At 50.5% G+C, this 19,246-nt stretch overlaps 1 protein-coding gene across 9 annotated transcripts in view; it reads left to right on the forward strand.

Annotated features, from left to right (window-relative positions):
• Lar (tyrosine-protein phosphatase Lar) overlaps nt 1-19,246 on the forward strand; it is a 515,998-nt gene that overhangs the window by 310,115 nt on the left and 186,637 nt on the right. For 8 of the 9 annotated variants that reach the window (XM_076525239.1, XM_076525242.1, XM_076525238.1 and 5 more), the window contains one exon: nt 16,837-16,875. The exons of the other annotated variant lie outside the window; for it this stretch is intronic. In XM_076525239.1, the coding sequence (XP_076381354.1) occupies nt 16,837-16,875 (39 nt within the window). The remainder of the gene's footprint in view (nt 1-16,836; nt 16,876-19,246) is intronic. 9 annotated transcript variants of the gene reach the window in all.

Here is a 19,246-nt window from a genome sequence, read left to right on the forward strand (position 1 = left end):
TCAAGCCCTGTACGCACTATCGCACTAATTATCCCAGACGTCGTTGCGTGCCCGACAGTTAAATAATAGCCGCCGCCGCGGCGAAGATCTTTAACACTTTTAAGGCACAACCGCCGACGAGATCGCGAACCGAACAGAAGAAATTACCCGCGGCAATAAATCACGACTCGGAGCGCAATAATTTTGAAATTATTATGTCTCCCGAAGGGAACGCGGCGACTGCGGCAGAAACACGGTGTGTCCCGAACACGAATTAGAATAATTTCGGGGGGAGATTTTATTGGGCCGAATAAACCGCGGCGGCCATCACAAAGAAAACAAAATAAGAAGGGTCGCGGAACGACGTCGCCGACGACGAGGACGACGACGGCGACGGGGAGGGAGGAATCGGGTAAAAAATGCAAACACGGTCCCTGGCCGGGGAAGTAAGTCATCGACGTGCTATTACGTCGGTCGCGGTGAATAGGTCAAGCCGGGGCACGCGAATTAATTCGCCCCCCGTCGTTCCCCGGGGCTGAATCTCGACAAAAAAGGAAACAAAACGCCGGTGTACACGCCTCGGGCGAGCCGAAGGGGCCCCTTCGGTTAACCCCGGCAACCCGCCGGGTATCCGGTTCGGTCGTCGGGAGGAGAAGGACAGATTTTTTTTTAGTCGCCGACAGGGGCCTCGCTTGAAAAATGCGAGCCTCGCGTGGCGTACGCGTGTTCGAGGAACGCCCCGCAGACCGGACCACCCTCCGCCACCCTCGGAGAAAACCGCCACCCCCTTGCCGGCGAGGCTCGCGGCAATAGCCGAGGGCTCGATTCGAATCAAACGCCTGACGGAAGTTGCCGGGGAACTCGAAGAACGACGGGCACGCGAATTATTAAGCTAATAGTCCCGCGAGTGTGTGCCTCTTCCTCGAAACCTTGCTACCCGCTCGCGGAAAGCCGACACACGCGAAGCGTTACGACCGTAAAGCCGGCGTTATCTTCATTATTCCCCGTCACTCGATAATTCATTCCTGCTTTCGCTTCTGTGCCGCCGCGTGTGTCGTCATCCGCGCGCGTCCGCTATCTCTCGTCGACGTACAACGAGACATTCTTTGTCATCTTCGGAGATCATCCTCCGCCTGGAAAAGGAGCGCAAAGAGAACTTGGTTCGCCCAAGGTTCGATTTAGTAATTTGTTAACCGGTGGAATTTACCCTTTGCATTCGAGCGGTCACTCTGAGGCATCACTAAAATTGTTACATCGCGTACCAAGATATTATTTATATTATCAAAGCTTAGATATAAAAAGATTGTTAATCTTTAGCGCTCCGCGCGTTTCTCGAGTACTGTCTACCAGCAACTCCGGCACATTTTTGGAGCGGAGCGCCTGAGATGAAGGAAGACTTATTTCGAGCGGAAAAGATTACACGTCCTTGCGAATGCATTTGATTTTATTTATTTTATAAATATACGTTTTCCATGGTGCGATATCTTTGGTAACAATCTCCTATGCGCATTCTTGGTTTACTTGGACAAGTGTCACAGTGTTTATTTTGCCAAATAGAGTTACTAGACGTTTCTTTCAAGTTTACATTTTCTGCATAATTGTTGGTTTCCTTTATAATTTCATTTACCAATTCGTCCGTGAAAAATAATTTAAAACATTGTATCGGCTGTTCAATGTTCGTAGGAACTTGTGGTCCAATGACCTGTGGCAATACACTAAAAGGTATTCTATCTGGAATATGTAATTCTTCCGTAACATCGCGCCGTTCATCCAAGTCTTGTAACGAATCTTCGCTTTCACTTTCAATAATTCTCATTCTTCGTCTCTTTGGTAGTATAATTTCGCTACTACTACTCGAAGTGTCAGAATCATAACCAACATTGTCTTCCACAATGCCTTTTAACTCTTCAAAATCAAATACGTCTTCGGTATCACTCGGCTCTAAATTCTCATCGTAATATTTATTTTTCTCCATGTTGCTGACAATAGAAAAGGTCAACAAATGGTTTAATCGTAATGGTACAGACTTAGCACGTTTTAACTGCAGATAACAATTGCTAACGCCGACGATAACGTATGCTACAAACATTTGGCTCCGCAGCGGAGCCTTCGGAGTTGCGGAACAAGTGACAAATGTCTCCGTAGCGGAGCCTTTGGAGCGCTAAGGGTTAAAAGTCTAACTGATGTATGAGTCACAAGATTCGATTTCATACGCATGAAACACGCTTTGTCGCATAAAAATGGAAATACTATAAGTCAGCAAAGTTCATTTAGATTTACAGTTGAAACGGCTTCGAGTGCAAAGGGTTAACTTTTCTTCGACTCGTTTCACAACGGCCACTTTCTCCTTTGCCCGGAGAAGTTGCGTCGCCGCGCGCGCTTAAAGTGATCAAAGAAATCGCTTTTTCGCGATGTTGATTATTTGTCCTTGACAAACCATTGCAGGGATAAGGGAACAAAGATATGAATAATAATGGATATTCCGGTGGAACGAAAACGAACTGTGCTCGTATTAATTAGAAATTGCGAATACGTCTTCGTTCTGCGACACAAACGCGCGCGCGTTCCGCTCTTTCTCTCGGTCTTCCCTGTCGTAACCCGTTCCCATTATCTTGATGCATCGCGACTCTGTCATACTTCGTGCGAACGCGTACACCAGCGTATACGTAATAATCGCTAACCGGTGACACGCACATACGTAATGAGACATTATAATCGTTAATCAATAGCGAGCGTATACGCTAATAATCGCTAACCTGCTGCCGCAATGTTTTATGACATGTTTAGAAATATATATATACATAGTTGAATCGAGAGAGAAACAATTATACTTCGCGGTGCGATGTTTCTTGAAGCAATGAGGCGTACACAAAGCACAGTTCAGGCAAAATCTTGATTCTTTTTACGACTCGTTTGAAAATAACGATTTGCATCGCGTGGTTTGGGTTGCTCGTGAATAATTAGATGTTACGTAAATCGGCAAAATGTCTTTCAATTAATTTCGATTATTTTCGCGTCGAAGGAGGGTCTAATGGATGATCTAATAGATAATGACTAGACTGCGGATCTTGTACAAAATAAAAATTGTCAGCATCAATCGTAGAAAGCAGTGCAGCAAATTCTCCCTAATTTTTTGGGAGATTGATATAATGTAATAATAATATATTAATTATAATTAATATAATATAATAATAATAATTAATATAATAATATAATAATAATAATAATTAATATAATAATAATATAATAATAATAATTAATATAATATAATTTTAATAATAATAATTAATATAATATAATTTTAATAATATTATAATATACAATTATAATAATATAATATAATATAATAATTCTCCCCAATTTCTCTCTACTTTGATTAATTCTCCCTTGTGAACAGAAATGAACAATTTTGGAAAAGAAGACACGATTATTCGAGCCTCGCACCTCGTTTTTATAAACGTCGACGATCGGCAACTGTAAAAAAATGAGTCTTAAAATAAGTCTATAATTCCCCGAATATTCCGTTCTCTATTTCTTCTACTATTTTTCTTTTTCGCCATAAATCCACAAAATCCGCAGTATAACGATCACCGTCCAAGCGACGACGCACTTAGTCTACCACACAGAGAAAAAAACCCTTACAGAACGCTATTCGAAACCGAACCGCGCAAAGTCGAAACTACGGTTTCGACGTGCTCGAAACGAGCCGTAGAACGTAACGCGCTCTACACACTCTTGCTTTTAGAAATTTCTACGGCGAAAAAGAGTCGCGTCCCCTCGCGCACCACGAAATATTTCCCCGTTAACAGGTCAAGCGTATCGCCTTCCCTTTAGGAATGTTCAGTAAAAATTCTTGAGCATTTATCCCGCGCCTCTCGCGGCGCGATTATATCCCGGGCATTTTCCCCGCGCGGTAGAATTTTTTTCCGCGGAGCAGAGCTAGCGGCGGCGGGACGGTCCATATTATGGCAATCGAGATAACCGCGGCCATTGTTGTTATTTCTCGTCAAGCCCGAGAGATTCTGTCGAGTTGTTCTGTTGTTTTTTTTTCCGACCGTGTCTTATCGAACCCCGGGATCGTCTCTGACGAAGGGATCGTCTCTCGGAATTCATGTGTCCCCGCGATCCCCTAAATTCTCGTCTGTTTATCAAACAGAGGAAGAAAAAAAACGAAACGGAAAACGTCCGTGCAACGGTGCAACGGTGCAACTCGATCGCTGTTGGTCGCGCAGGTCGCGTCATCCGGGAACAGAGTGCTCGACGCGTAGTCTCGTGAGTTTCAAGTAAATTGTTCGAGAGGCCGGGGGTTGCGTTCGAATTTCCAGCGAAAGCTTTACGACTATTTCACCGTGGGGGCTCGTTCGTACCGAATTGACCGTATAACTACCGACGATCGTTCTTGGAACGTAACACACGCGCATCGTATAAATAGACCGGCGAAGAACGCGCGGAAACTCGAGGCTGATAACTGCGAGCCACGGTGGCGTTCACAATGAGCGAGCGATAGAGAGAGAGAGAAAGAGAGAGGAAGAGAAAGAGAGCGAAAGAGAGCAAGAGAGAGGAGGGTTAGAGGACCGAGCGGGGCTTTGGGAGAGCCGGTGCAACCCCTTCGATGGTATCGACGCTCGAAAATCACGCTCTTTACCGCCGGTAATTTTCGTCGATCGCGTTCACCGCGCATTTCACGACGGCGACCATACTTTCGCCGCGAATTTACGCGAGCCCCGACGACCGGCCGTAAAATTTTGGCTGCCAGGCCATTGGCGCCGACCTCCGGATCCCGCCTTGAGCACCGTGATACTCACTGAAACTGAGAAACTAGGCGAGAAACGCCGAGATACCGGCGGCCGTGAATGATCGTCGACGCGCACTAACCGGCGAAAGAGCAGCGCGGTTTAACGCTTGCACGAGGCACCGCGCCCGACTGCAGGTGCGAAAGGGGTGGCCGGGGTAGGGTGACGCGGCGGAGGAAGAGGAGGCGCGACCAGACGGGGAGTATGATACGGCAGTACTTGACGGGGAATACCAATTATTGCGTTTGACCCGGGCCGGTATCAGGCCGGACCAATACTCCGGGACAAATTGTCAATTTATGCTTTCTCGTTATTACGGTGTGCTGATCATAGCTCGTCGCGAGCCGACTGAAATTCGCGGCCGTTTCATCGTCACCGGGACGCTGCTGCTGCGGTCGTCGCGTTACGAAAGGGAACACACGGCGGTTTTCGCTTCAGAATTTCCTCCGATCGCGCGGACCGCGGATCGCGCGCCTCCGGGGCTCGTCCGTTCCGCTCGGCTCCGTTCGGCGAATCGTTGGAACGCTTCCCGCGAACGATCCTCCGTTTCCGCGAAATTGTTCCGAGTTATCAGAAAACGCGGGCGACGCGTAAACTCACGATAATAGCTGAAGCAGTCTGTCGCGGACAACGCCGCGGCCCTCGCCGTTCCCATAAACATTCACTCGGGCCGTTTCTCCTGAAAAGAGGCAGCCGGTAAAATCCGTGCGCGCGTTCCCGGGATCGCGACGAAGGCACAAGGCGCAGCGCAGCAACGTGGCTCGGCGCGTACAGTCATAAAAATAAAGCGTAAAATCACCTGCTGACTCGATTGCGCCTGCCACGGCTCCCCGTGCGCGCGGGGAGGAAGAAAGGTAGTAATATTGCGGAGTGTGCGATTTAAATCATAAAACTCGAGTAAAAATCCCGAACAGTTTTTGCAGGTGCAGTTGCGTTCCCGTGCGCGCGATAGAGAAAGAGAGAGGACGCTTAGGTCTCTTTCTTTTTCGATCTCTCCCGGCGCGCACCGCGGATTTCTTTTTCCCCGATTCAGCTCGTTTAGCCCCTCTTCCTCCGGGCGCTTATGTTTCTCTTTGGCCGTGCAGCTCGAACATTACCGGCCCGTAGAATGGGCCGAGAAAATCGTAAAAGGGAATTACTCGAACGATCCACGGCGATATCCCCGCCGTGCCCGCCGCGCAGCCGAATCCGTATACCTGTCCGTATGCGCGATATTTTCGTGGGACTCGTCTCCCCGATTTTCCCGATAATCCTTTCCGCCGCCGGGAAAGCCCGCGCGCGATCGACCCGCGCGATTTCCCCGCGGTCGCGGCCTCCCGCGTCCTCGACGAAAGCGGAGCCCATATCCTACGACAAACTCCTTCGCCGTCGATTATTTTCTCTTTATCCCGCGGCACGAAGTCTCACGACTGCGCGCTCTCTATTCCTCTCCGCGCCGCTCCGCTCGGCTCCGCCGCGCCTCTACGCTCCGTGCATCGTTGCTTTCCTCTCTAGCCTCTGCCAGCCGGCTATATAATGGACCTGGAAACCCTGTAGCACGAAGTTACGCCGGAACTTCCGGATGTTCAGCCGCGAAGCACTCGCGGCGCATCGATCCGTTTCTCGCTGCCCTCTCCGCGCCCTCGTTATCGGAAAGTTCGCGGCGGCCCCGATTATTTATCGAACGAAAAAATTCTTATTTTTACTCGCGGCGAAGTTCGGATTTCGTAGGTAAAGCTCCGTGAACGCAAAGTACAGCGACCGAGGGCTTGAGGAGGGGGGATGCAGAAGGGTCAAAGAGAGTGCGGCGACTGCACGGGAGTTCGAAAGTCCATACTCCGTGGGTTCGAGTATCGCGTAAAAGCAGAGTAAGAGAGAGAGAGAGAGAGAGAGAGAATTGAGCCGGTTTTTACCCGCGAATCGTAGGATCTGTCGTCGCGGTTTCGTGGCCGCAAAGGCGCAGAAGTAAAACGGCTTTCTTTCATCGAGCACCGTTTTAATCCCGTGGCACCGCTGTGATCGCCGCACGGAACCACGCTTTTCGAGAGGCTCCGCGGGAAAAAGAATAAACGCGTTCCGCGGCACGTCATTAATTGTCTCCGACTTTCGAGGGGCCGGCGGGAGAGGGGTCGATGGAAGTAGGAGAGACAGAGAGAAAGAGAGAGGAAAAGGGGATTCGTGTCGATCGGCCCGGCGCGAGAGAGCGAGGCTCGAGTATCCTCGCAGACGTGGAACGAAAGGTTATTCACGGCGAGATCGCGCGACGGAACAGGAAGCGATAATATTTCATTCGCGGGACTAGAATATCATTTTTCAATAGCGCAGCTTAGTCGGGAGTTATATCGACCGGCTATATCTTCGGTACGCTGCCTTTCGTTTTTCCTCCATTTCTCATTCCGTCTGCTTTTTTTTCCCGCTACCCCTCTTATCCGCGCCCAATCCCCTCCCACTCGCCACGTCGTCTTTCGCCGCAACGATCTCCTGCTTTTTGTTGTCGAGCTCGTCTCTCGGTGGCCGACGCGTGGCCCACCCACGCACGATGCCAAACACTCTCGCGGGATCGTACAACAGGACTCTAGTCTAGACATTCGTGGAAAAACGTCTGTTTGGGCGAACCGGAACGGACGTCATAACGGTCGAGCTGTGTTTTATCTTCCACGGTGCCGGACGAAAGTCGCCTACATTCAGCTTCTTGAACGCGATACGGTAAATTCTTCCCAATTTTCCTTCGGCTTGTTAACAAAAATGGACGATTTTTTGGGAAGACGGGATACGATTATGCGAGCCTTGCGACTCGTTTTTATAGTTACCGATTTTCAGCAATTATAAAAACGAGCTGCAAGGCTCGAATAATCGTATCTCCTCTCCCCAAATTGTCCATTTTTCTGTACAATCTGAGCGTCAGTTAGGGAGACATTACTATATTCGAGCCTCGAGGCTTGGTTTGATTGTCAGCAACTATGAAAACGAGTCGCGAGGTTCGACTAATCGTATCGTCTCTCCCCAAATCGTCCATTTTTGTGGAAATTCTGAGCGTAAATTAAAAAGACATTACAGTATTTGCGAGTACAGTAATTTCGGCGAAATTTCGGCATCGCGCCGCGTCGCGCCCCGCTGTTCCGAAACGTGTGATACAGTAATGTCTCCCTTACTGACGCTCAAGTTGTCCACAAAAATGGACAATCTCGGAAGAGAAGGTACGATTGTTCGAGCCTTGTTGCTCGTATTTTATGGTTATCGATTGTCAACAACTATAAAAGCGAGTCGCAAGGTTCGACTAATCGTATCTCCTCTCCTCCAAATTGTCCATTTTAGTGAACAATCTGCGCGTCAGTAAGGGAGGCATTACTGTAATTCGCGGACACCGCGTACGTGGACAGAATCGGTCGAAACCGACGTCGTCGTCGTCGTCGTCGTCGGAGGCGGAGAGGACGAGAGCGCGTCGCGCGCTGTAAATTCTCGATGCAAATGAGGCGGCTGATACGCGCGATATATAAATCCGAAAAACCCGGTCCGGATATTTATGTCTATTATCTGAAGACCCTCCGAAAACGCTTTAGCCCGACTCCGGGTGCCCGGCGTTCCTCTTTCGGGTTCCCGGCCGCGTTGCCGCTCGTGATCGGCATCGGAATCGTCGTTTCCACGAAAAAGCCGTTGTTATCGGATTTCCGGACGCGCGTTCTCCGGGAGCGCGCCGTTCCCCGAGCCGGGTTATAACGCAGGATATCAGGAATTAATCGCGACTGGTGGGGTCACGGTCTCTTCGGGAGATCGTTATCACGCTGGCCGAATCGTGGAAACGTGGGATGGCGGGGGGTAGGCCGGTCGAGATAGTGCCAGGAACCGAAGAATCGACTCTCGGGTCCCCGGCACCCATCGTTCTCGCCGTTTTCGAAGCTCGATTGTTTCATCGCGGCAACCGATCGAACTCCGGCACAGCGCGCGCGCGCGCGTCCGCTCGTTGGAAACCGAGCTCTCTAATTAGTATAGCGGCGCGGAGCCGAGTAGTCGCTTTAATCGCATGCCTCCTATCACCCGAAACGAGTTTCTCGAAGGGCGATCACGCGAAGTCTCTCTCGAGGTCTTTAACGCGTCGTGAGTGTTAACGGCTGGCTGACCGAGGCCGCGGACTGAAATTACGGAGTCTCTCGTTACAGCGGGATCGCGCGAGCCTTGTTCCGAGTTACTCCGCTCGGCGGGGAACGCTTCGCGCGCGCGCTCGGAGCCGCGTTTCTTTGCTCGAGCCGACGACACGCGACGTCGACGCTCATTTCAAACGGAAAAGAAAGGCTCGGCTGCGTACAACTGGGGGGACGAGGAGGAGGCACGGACGCGTGCAGCCTAGAGAGCCGGTTTTCGCTCGATGATTCGATTCGGAGCGCGTGACCGGCGAAACGCGCGCCGCTTACTCGCGTCTATCTTATCTCGTTACGATAAACGAAGCGGGACGTGGGCGCGGCTCGAGCGCGCGGAAAATTCGCCGCCGCGTGATACTCCGCGTCGGGTCGGGTCGGGTCGGCTCGGGCCGAGCCGCGCGGCCCGTTATCGTGGAACCCGTTCGACCGGGCCACGGGGCCGTTTCCCCGCGATAGCAAAAAACTACGATCGACCCCGGACCTCGGTCGCATAAAGGTACGTTAATTAACGCGCGGCTCGTCCAGCCGGTGAAATACGTTCGATGACGTGGCATTGGCAGGTCGGATACGGGTCGGCAAAAGAATCGAAACGTTTAACGGTCGCCAGTTTCGAGTCGGACCGATCGGGCTCCAGCCTGGTCGAAGCTCTCTCGTAGGCCCGTCGCACCAGCGGCCACTCTCGGTGGCGAGTTTTCTCTTCGTTCCTCTTTCTCTCTCTCCCTCTCTCTCTCTCTCTCGCTCTTTCTCTCGCTAGTGCTCTCGCCCTTTCTCTCGCTCTCGTCGTCCCTCTCCGGTCTGTTCTCTTGTGCTTCGTTCGGTCGGCAGTCGGCGGCTATCGAGCCACGTAGCGGCGGTGTTCTCGTGGTGGTCGCGCGAGGTACTTCGTGCGAAGGAGTGGTTTTCAACCCCTTCCGCCCTTCTTCCTCCTACCGATCCTCGACAGCTCGAACGAGCCTTGGCCGAGAGCCAGCGTATTCATTCCAGAAACTAGCCTCCCGATCTAAGGGGCCAATTATTTAATCAATTCCGCCCTCTTAGCGGTCCGGTATAGAGCAGATAGGCTATTCGGGGCTACGGAACTGCCGACGACGACAGCGGCGGTGTCGACTATTGAAATCACGATCCCTTACCCGACCGTTCTCTCTCCCTCCCTTCTCTCTCTCTCTCTCTCTCTCTCGCTTTCTCTCGCTCTCTCGCTCTCTCTCTCTAGGAGACGAGTCGGCCCCAAAGACCCGGCGGTCACGCTTCCAAAAGTGCGCCCATTGTTTTCACAATGCCAGCGCATCGGTCTTCGGGACCCACCCCCGAACTTTACCCCCGGCCCGCCCTGGACGCGAACATTCCCACTGAATCTTTGCTGCGATCTTGTGCCAAGTCTTGGGAAACGCGCGATAAGCTTGGCCTATCCGAGACTAGCCATCGTTCCGATTATTCGCGTCTCCGGTTCCATGACGTTAATAATGAGATCTTTCCTCTCGCATCTTCTCACAAAAGCAAACGCGGGAGGAGTCGCCGGAGAACTGGCCGAAGAGTTGGGCATTCCACGAGCATAATTGTCGAGGTCACGAGCCCCGGAAGACGGCGTATGGAAAGCGGAGGAAGAACGGATGCGCGGATGCCGAGAAGGTCTTTTTCAAAGATCGATCTTTCATCAGCGTCCGTAAAGGTTCAGATTCTGGCTTCATCCGCGCGGTCAACGGCTGCGTTTGTCGTTTGTAAATCGATCGAATTGTAAATCGATCTTTGACACAGTAAATCGATTTTTGGCAGTGAAGATCGATTTTTTATCGGCGTCTGTAAACATTCAGATTCTGTCTTCATCCGCACGGTCACCGGCTACGTTTATCGTTTGTAAATCGATCGAATTGTAAATCTTCAAATAGATCTTTGACACAGTAAATCGATCTTTGATTCAGTAAATCGATCTTTGCCAGTGAAAGTGACGATTACGCGTCGCTCTGTAAGAACGATAAGAGCGAATTTATTTACACTCTCCCCAGCTTTCAGTACAATGCATGCTTTCGATAAAGAAATTTATTCGATCGTTTCCTCCGAGAGAGTCTTCACAATTTCAGCAACTTCGAATCCAGAGATATAAAACCGGTCACTTCGACCAGCTTGGTGGGTTTAGCGTCGACAAGATCGACGTTTCGAGCATCCCTGATCGAACGTTGATCTACCGCCAATCTCGAGACGACGGCTTCGACGCCTAAAATCCAACATAAATATCGAAAATAGTTTTTGGCATCGATTGGCACTGGTACACAGAGTGCGGCCGCGGGGCCGCGTCAATTTATTTATTTATCCGCGAGCTGCGGGGGAAATATGCGAGAAGAATGATTCGTCGGAAGCAGAGAGAATTTGCCATTCGGAGGGAATCGGAATAAAGAGACGGACGTCGTGGACGTAGAATCGTCGAAAGCAGCGACTTTCGACGATACCTCGGATCGATACGGGAACGTTACGCGGCGTTTTATCGTCTAGGTGGCTGGAATCGGTCCGAAGTAGTTTTCCAAATAATAACGCGGACGGCGAAGTGAGAGAGAGAGAGAGAGAGAGAGAGAGAGAGAGAGAGAGAGAGCGGAAGAAGGGAGACGGTAAAGTGGTAGACGGTGTCGGGCGGGAGGTGGACGGGAAAAGGGAGCTTTAAGAGCAATTGCATCGGGCCGGGAGCGCCGCAAAGTCACGAATTTGTGCAGGCTGCCTCGTGTTTCCGGCGTCCACGCCAATGCCGTAGATCACGATCCCCCATGAGAAACCCATCCTCTTGACCGCGTCCACCCGCAGCCAAACGTTCGAGCGGCCGGACAGCCGGACGTTAAACGTGATTTCGGGCTCGCGCCCGCGATTCCACGAAATTAATCCGGTTCGGGGGCTATCGATTCCCTTTCCTTTCCTCGTCCGGCCATTTATTTTCTATCGGGATCCGCGCCGCACCGTGCCACGCCGCGCCGCGCGGCAAAATTTAATCGAAATCGTTGGTTCTCGCGACGCGGAACCGCTTGCCCTCGGCACACGGTTTTCTGGCCGCGCTCGCGCGCCATCCTCTCGGCGTCCGCATCGCGGCACCGCTCGGTCTGCCAACCCGGGCTTGTCCCGCCTCTCTCTCTCGCTCTCTCTTTCTCTCTCTCTCGCTCGTTCTCTCGTGGCGGCTGTAAAGATTGAAAATACCACTGCCAGCCGATAATAAAAATTACAAGCGGGTCTCGTTTCGCCCCGCATCGGCCGTCGGCTCCCGCCGATCGATCCCGCTGTTCGCCGAACTTTTATTTACGCTTCGCTCGAGAGCGCCGTTAATTATTGCCGCGAATGCCCCGACGAATCGTAACGTAGCCGCCGTTGCCAGTTTCCCCGTGAATTATTCCGTGTCGTTCGAAAACACGGCCGGCACCGGCGCGGCGGCCCGGCCCGACCCGGCCCGGCCCGCTCGATCCTTTTTCACCGCCACGATTATACACGCGTCCGGCAGTTAGCCCGCGCTTGTTCCCCCGGCCCCGCGCCCCTTTACGCATCCTCAGCGCTCTCCACTTAACCATTCGTTAATCTTTAATCGCCGATACACCGGCCTCCTCTGATTTTCCCGTCCTCTCTCTCTCTCTCTCTCTCTCTCTCTCTCTCTCTCTCCCTCTCTCTCTCTCTGTCTCTCTGTCTCTCCGACCCGCCGGAAAATAATAATAATAATTATTATACGGCATTATTACACCGGCTCAATCATTAACGGCCGAGTTTAAACATGAAAATGAACCGGACCACCGGTGTGCACGCAAGCTGCATTATCTACGCCCCGAAAAATCGCGAATTTATCCGCGATGCACTTTCCCCGGCCGGGTTTTAATTAGCCGCGCTGACCTCTCGGAACGTTAAGAGATTGGGTCGGGAGATCGTTCGGTGCTGCGTGACTCCGGAAGCACTCGGCCCGCGATTAGGCCGCTGCGAAAATATCCGGAGTCTTCTTTCTTGAGTTTAACCCTCGCCGTACCGTGGCCGGGTCTCTGCGAACCCAGAGCTCGAGGCTCCTGCCTTGACCGTTCGACATTTGTTGCCGTCTGCCTTTTCTGTTTGTTAGAACTATATTCTTGCATCGTTCAATCGTACAGGGTTTCTGAAAAATGTCCGCAATCTGCAAAATGGAGGATTCCTGAGCTGATTTGGAGTAACTTTTTCCTGAGCGAAAATGCAATCCGTGGCCTCGTTTATGAGTTATTGGCGAAAAACACTGGCCAATGAGGGGCGAGCTCGGCTGCCGCGGCGCCGCCCAGTCAACCAGCGCACGAACGCCCAGTTCCGCTCGTTGGCTCGGCTGGCTCGCGGCCGAAGGAGCTCGCCTCTTATTGGTCGGTGTTTTTCGTTAATAACTCGCAAACGAAGCCGCGGATCGCATTTTCGTTGAGGAAAAAGTTGCTTCGAATCACCTCGGGAACCCCGATCTTAGGATTGCGAGGCATTTTTGGTGCACCCTATGTAATTAATAGAATAAATAATTAGTACTCTCCTTACAAATTTAAAGAAATAAGTACGATAAAATAATAGTAATAGTAACAGTACTAATAACAACGATGACGACGACAGTATCGATAAGAAGATGGGTCCGTTCGGTCCCAATCCTGTGGTTCCCCGCGAACGCCCAACTGCAACAGCCTGGGTTAATGCACGCAGCCAAGGTTTTTCTCGGTGGATTCGAATGTCTCTTGAGGGTAGGATCTGCTCGCGATCCTGAAAGGGGGTCCGATAGTTCGATGCGAGTTCGCAGGTGAATGCGCTTTGTCGAGCCGCGCGCGCTCCGCCGGCAAAAACGCATCGATCATTCGCAGACGCGGCTCGCAGAATGCCGCGGAAGCTTTTTTGAGCTTGGGAAGAGACGTTACGTACGGACAGTGGCGATAAATTACGGGGACGCGATGCAACGGGACTAAACGAGCCTCGATATTTCACTGTATTATACAACGAAGGAGCGGAGAAGAGTTCGAGCGCGGCTCTTAAAGAGGTTGTGACGGTTCACGGCATAAATCAGAGTTTAAATGCGGCGATTCACGGAGATACTGCGCTATACCCGTCGCCCGTCGCCCGACGTCGTCGTCGTCGTCGTCGGTGAGAAAGGATTTCCCGAGTGGCAGGCAGGAGGGGGGGAGGGAGACGGTGAGCGACAGAGAGAAAGAGGAAGAGCGAGAAAGGAGTCGACGTATTCAGCGTTGCTTCATCGTAAACGGCGCGAGTAGGCGAACAAAAACCGTGGCGGAGGCGGAAGGGGGGAGGAGGTGGAGGATGGGTAGAGAATGGAGTCGGTCGAATTTGCGGACGCGATGCAGAAAAACGCGAACCGGCTGAACGTAAATCGCGTTCCATTTAGGAGTCGTAGCGGGTGAAATAAAACATAGAGAGAAAAAGAGAGAGAGGGGGAGAGAGAAAGAGAGGAGAGTTGTTCGGAAACGGTGTCGAATTCGACGCCGCCGTGTGTCATCGGTCGATCCCGATGAAATATAAAAGAGGCTGGGAGCTTGCGGACACGTCGACGTGCCGCCGAGCCAGAATCAGCGCGGAATCGGCCGGCGAAAGTAGCTCGGCCGGCGCGCACGGCGACGCTCGTGCTCGCGCGAGCGCGCTCTCGCAAAACCGTGATCGCGATACGAATCTCTCTCTTTGGCACGCTCCTCGTGGTCGGTATATAGGTCAGCTATGTTACGTGCGGATCGTCGACCGCGATGTCGACGTGCTTTCGCGGTAATGGCGGCGATACCGTGGTCCGTTTAAATATCTGCTCGCTCTGGTACCCCGTCGCTCCTTCGCATCTTCTTCCCCCCCGGCGCGCTCGCAGGAATGCTGAATCGGTCGCGAGAGATTCCAGGCCCGATGCTTTCAGCGTCCCGCCGTTGTTCGCCGCGCGCCGCGCCGCGCCGCGCCGCGCCGCGCCGCAGCGTCGACCCGTCCGCTTGTCGAAACGCCGTTTATCGCGGTCACACCGAGAACTCTCTCTCTCTCTCTCTCTCTCTCTCTCTCTCTCTCTCTCTCTCTCTCTCTCTCTCTCGTGATCTCTCTTGTCTAGAGTCGAGAGCGATACGCTGCGACGAGACTCGAAATACCCTTCTTTCCTTTTTATTTATGTTTTATAAAGGGTCGAGGGCAGCTCATGCTCCCTGAACTGGCAAAGAGAATACAGTAATGTCTCTCTAATTGACGCTCAGATTGTCCACGAAACTGGATAATTTAGGGAAGAGGAGATACGATTATTCGATCCTTGCGGTTCATTTTTATACTCACGAATTGTCAACAACTATAAAAACGAGCTGGAAGGCTCGAAATAATCGCATCTCCTCTTCCCAAATTGTCTATTTTTGTGCGCAATCTGAGCATCAGTTAGGGAGACATTACTGTAATAAGAACTGTATTAATAATAAGAGTAATAATAAAATATAGTATAATATGTATAATAAAATAATAATAATATAACAATAATATAATAAAATAATAATATAATAATAATAGTGATAACAATAAGATGAGGAATCGAGAGTGTTTAAACAAGGTAAAAGAATTACGAAAGAAATTGTGAGAACGACAATATCGATTGCCATTCAGATCTAAAAATTTGAATAGTTGACAATATTGTACACGACGTACTCACGTGAGAAAAAGGGGAGAATCCAAGGGAGAGGGGAAAATATCCAAGATGCGATGACAGGAGACAGTGCGATCACACTGTGGAGTTTTTATCCATTTCATATCAGTTTCTATCCAAATAATAGATCACCGATAATGCACCATCGCCGACTCGATGAAATAAGATACAACTCATCGGAAATCTGTGTCGAACCCCGTCGATCAACACCGAGCGATATGTCGAGTAGGGTGCCGATATTATCGATCTGTATCCAGAGCGTAGGACGAACCGAAGAAACACAGGGATGATCGCCCTTGCCACCCTTACGAGATCCGTAGCACGGAAAGATAGAGTGCTCGAGACATTCGGTTTCCTCGTCTGTCAAACGACCCTTCGCTCCGTTCAATCTCGTTCCCTTAACGCGACTTCCGTCGCCGGTTATATAAGAAAAGGGGGGGGGCGTTGTTTCAACCCTTCGCCGAATCGTCGTCGAAGATGGGAGCGGCTCGCGCCGCGAATTCCCTGTTTCGCCGAGGGACGAGTAAAAAAAAAAAATCCCTTTCCGGTTCCCCCCGGAATTGTCAGCGAGGACACGACGCCGCGTTGTTCTCCGTTAGGGTTTAAATCGACGGGCCGCGCGCGATCGGGGACAGGCAAAGCCGATGGCCGTCGAGGCCGGGGGATTTTTCAGAGGCGGGAAGATGCATGGGCGGCTGTTCGCGAAGAAAAATGTCGAGGGCGCGCGGCCTCGATCCGAGAGTTATCGAGGAGCTGCCCTATCTCGGCCGTAGAAAAAAAATCGGTGAAACATTCAACTAATAGGTCGACGTCAGGGGAGAAAGATCGGGATGGTTAAGGGGGTGTTCCGCGCGCGCGTTACCTCGAGCGCGTGTGCCCGGGGTGGAGGAGGAGGAAGAGGAGGCTGGCACGAACGCGGAGATAGAGCAGGAAATCCGATACCCTCGGCTGCGTTATTATACGCCGAGTTACGGCAAGATTGTTCCGCGAAGTTCATTTACATCCGACGCCGCGCCGGTGCGTCGAGACGCTCTCGAGCCCGCGCGTATCGACGTCGCATCGACGCAGCCGTTAACCGACGGCTACGACGAGGACGAGAACTTTCGAGCGATCCTTCTCGGTCCCGAGAAGGACAGATGATACGCAGCCAGGATTCGCCCCACGGGGGGCACGCCTACGATTATAACCGCTCCGCCGATTTTACCGTCGTTCCGCGAACAAGAAGGCTATCCTCGATATCCGTGGACCGCAGTGCTCGAGCGAGCTCGGGCGTGTTTAGCGCCCACGAGGCGTCCCCCGCGACGCCACGCGACTCGACTGAATCAGCTTCTTTCAGGGAACATCAGCGACACCCAGTACATCACATACATGACAAGTAAGTACGAGCGCCGCGACTCGACCGCCGTTCCGGCGAGTCGCCGACGCGCGTTCGACGGATTTATCGAAGGCCGGAAAGCAAAGGGAGAAGAGAGATCGCGCGAATAAACGAGAAGAAGAAAAAATAAAGGGACGTCGTTTCGACGTCGCCGTCGCGAGGAGTTTCTTTCTCGGCGAGATCTATGTTTCCGTGCGTTTCGAGGGGCTCGTTAGGGTTCCCGGGAGGCAGCGCCGTAAATCGGCCCGCTTTCCGCGGGAGGCCTAGCTGCTCGATTTCGCCCGGACGAGACCGGGCCGGGCCGGGTCGGGCCGGCTCGTATCTGAATTTTAAATCCGCTAATGTGTATTTTTGCGCCGGACCCGCCGAGACTCTTATCGGCGCGGCCGGTGGACGCTTTGAATTTCAGATTCGGCGCGGGGAACTCGTGTCCGACGGTGGCACCGAGCAACTTTTGAAACCGGTCCGTTCGCCGCCGCGCGACGTTTCCGCGCGCGGTGCTCGGCCGCCCGCTTATGCGCTGTCATTTGTTTCGCCTCCCGCACCGGTGTTCCCGCGTGTACCGGCCGCCGCCGATCTACGATATCTAGCGCATTTTATTTATGGCGGCACGGGTTACGTATCGGAATTGATTCCGTGATTTATTCCTGGACCATTCCTCGCCCGCGGACGGTCGATAACGGCCAAGTGCAACCGGCGCCGCCGCCGCCTACCAATCGTATTTCCATCGGCCCGTTTTTCCGCCCCTCGCGTTCTCGCAGACGTCTCTCGATCTCGCGAGACAACAGCCGCCGAAAACTGGCTGGCGACGGCTTCGAACTAAATCGAAGGCACACGGTCCGCGGAAATGCGACGGGCGGCAGGATCGATGCTTTCGACGTTCTTCGAGCACAATAGCGGCCGTTAACTCTTTTTTTTTTCTTTTCTTCCACGACTTATTCCTCCATATAAAATCATCCCCCGGCCGGTTCTATCGCGATTTTTTACACAGTCTGGATGTTACAAAATTTATAGAAGTAAGTCGTTAGAGAATTGTTAACACCTTTTTAGAGTGTATTGTGTTGATTATGGTCGAAAACGAAGCGACTGCGATTGGTCACCCTAAAGCAGGGGTGGCCAAAATTAACGTCCGCGTTAACTATTCGTAGTTATGCGATGTATATATATATATATATATATATATATATATATATATATATATATATATATATATATATATTATTATATTATTATATATTATCTATATTTATTTTAAATTGAAACTTATTTTTGCCTTTAAATTGTTAGTTCTCTTACGATCACTTAACGCATTCGATGTTGATAGACCGCCGTTTATAATTTAACGCTGGATTTACGAAGCACGAAGAACAGCTGTTTTATATTAATTTGTAAAAGTAACGATAAGACATTTATCCTGATTGTTGCTTTTGTAAGTAACATATACATTGCCCCACAAAAGTGTTCATACATCTTTTAAAACGCGATAACTTTTTTAAAACTGATCTAAGTGACCTGAATTTTTTTTAGACGACAACAGGACTGGTCTACTAGACGATGACTAAAATGATTTTCTTGAATTTTGCTATTACTTAGAATGACCGAAAAAAGATAATAATTCTTGTTTTTTTTTTAAACTTTTTTATCTGAGCCTTTAAAGGAAATTTAAAAAATGTCTCCCGCGTAGATCTCGGTAACTTATATGTATGTTGAAAATTTCATCGAAATCAATCGACGTTGTTGTGAGTTATAACAAATTAAAGATGACAAGCAGCTTTGTCACGATTTTGATAAAAAACTTGGAGAAATCTGTAGTTTTTATAATCTTTCAACGTTTGTAATTCAACGCTGGATTAATCGATTTCGATTAAATTTTCAACACGCTTATAAGTTATATTATAAGTTATAAGTTACTGTGATCTACACTTATAAGTTACTGGGATCTACGAAAAGCATTTCTAACATTATTTTTATAGGCTCAGATAAAAAAGTTAAGAAACTAGAGTTTCTTATTATTTTTTCTATCATCCTAGTAATAGCAAAATTTAAAAAAGAAAGCATTTTAGTCATCGTCCCTCTATCATCTAAAACAAACTCAAGTCACTTAGACCAGTTTGAAAAAGTTATTGCGTTTTAAAAGGTGTACGAACACTTTTCTAGGCCACTGTAAATTAAATAAACAGCTCACAAATGTATCTTTACAATATGAATAATCGTAAATCAAGAAATTATTGACCCGTCATTTTCACGGATTCCGTAAATCTAGTGTCAAAAAAAGAAAAAAATAGGTCGTTGCGATCAAAAGTTTGGTCACCACCCCCGGCCTAGGGGTGGCCTGAGTAACCTAGCTTAGAGTAACCGACCCCGCGACCCT

Source organism: Megalopta genalis, chromosome 11, assembly GCF_051020955.1.
Source record: "Megalopta genalis isolate 19385.01 chromosome 11, iyMegGena1_principal, whole genome shotgun sequence".
Taxonomy (NCBI): domain Eukaryota; kingdom Metazoa; phylum Arthropoda; class Insecta; order Hymenoptera; family Halictidae; genus Megalopta; species Megalopta genalis.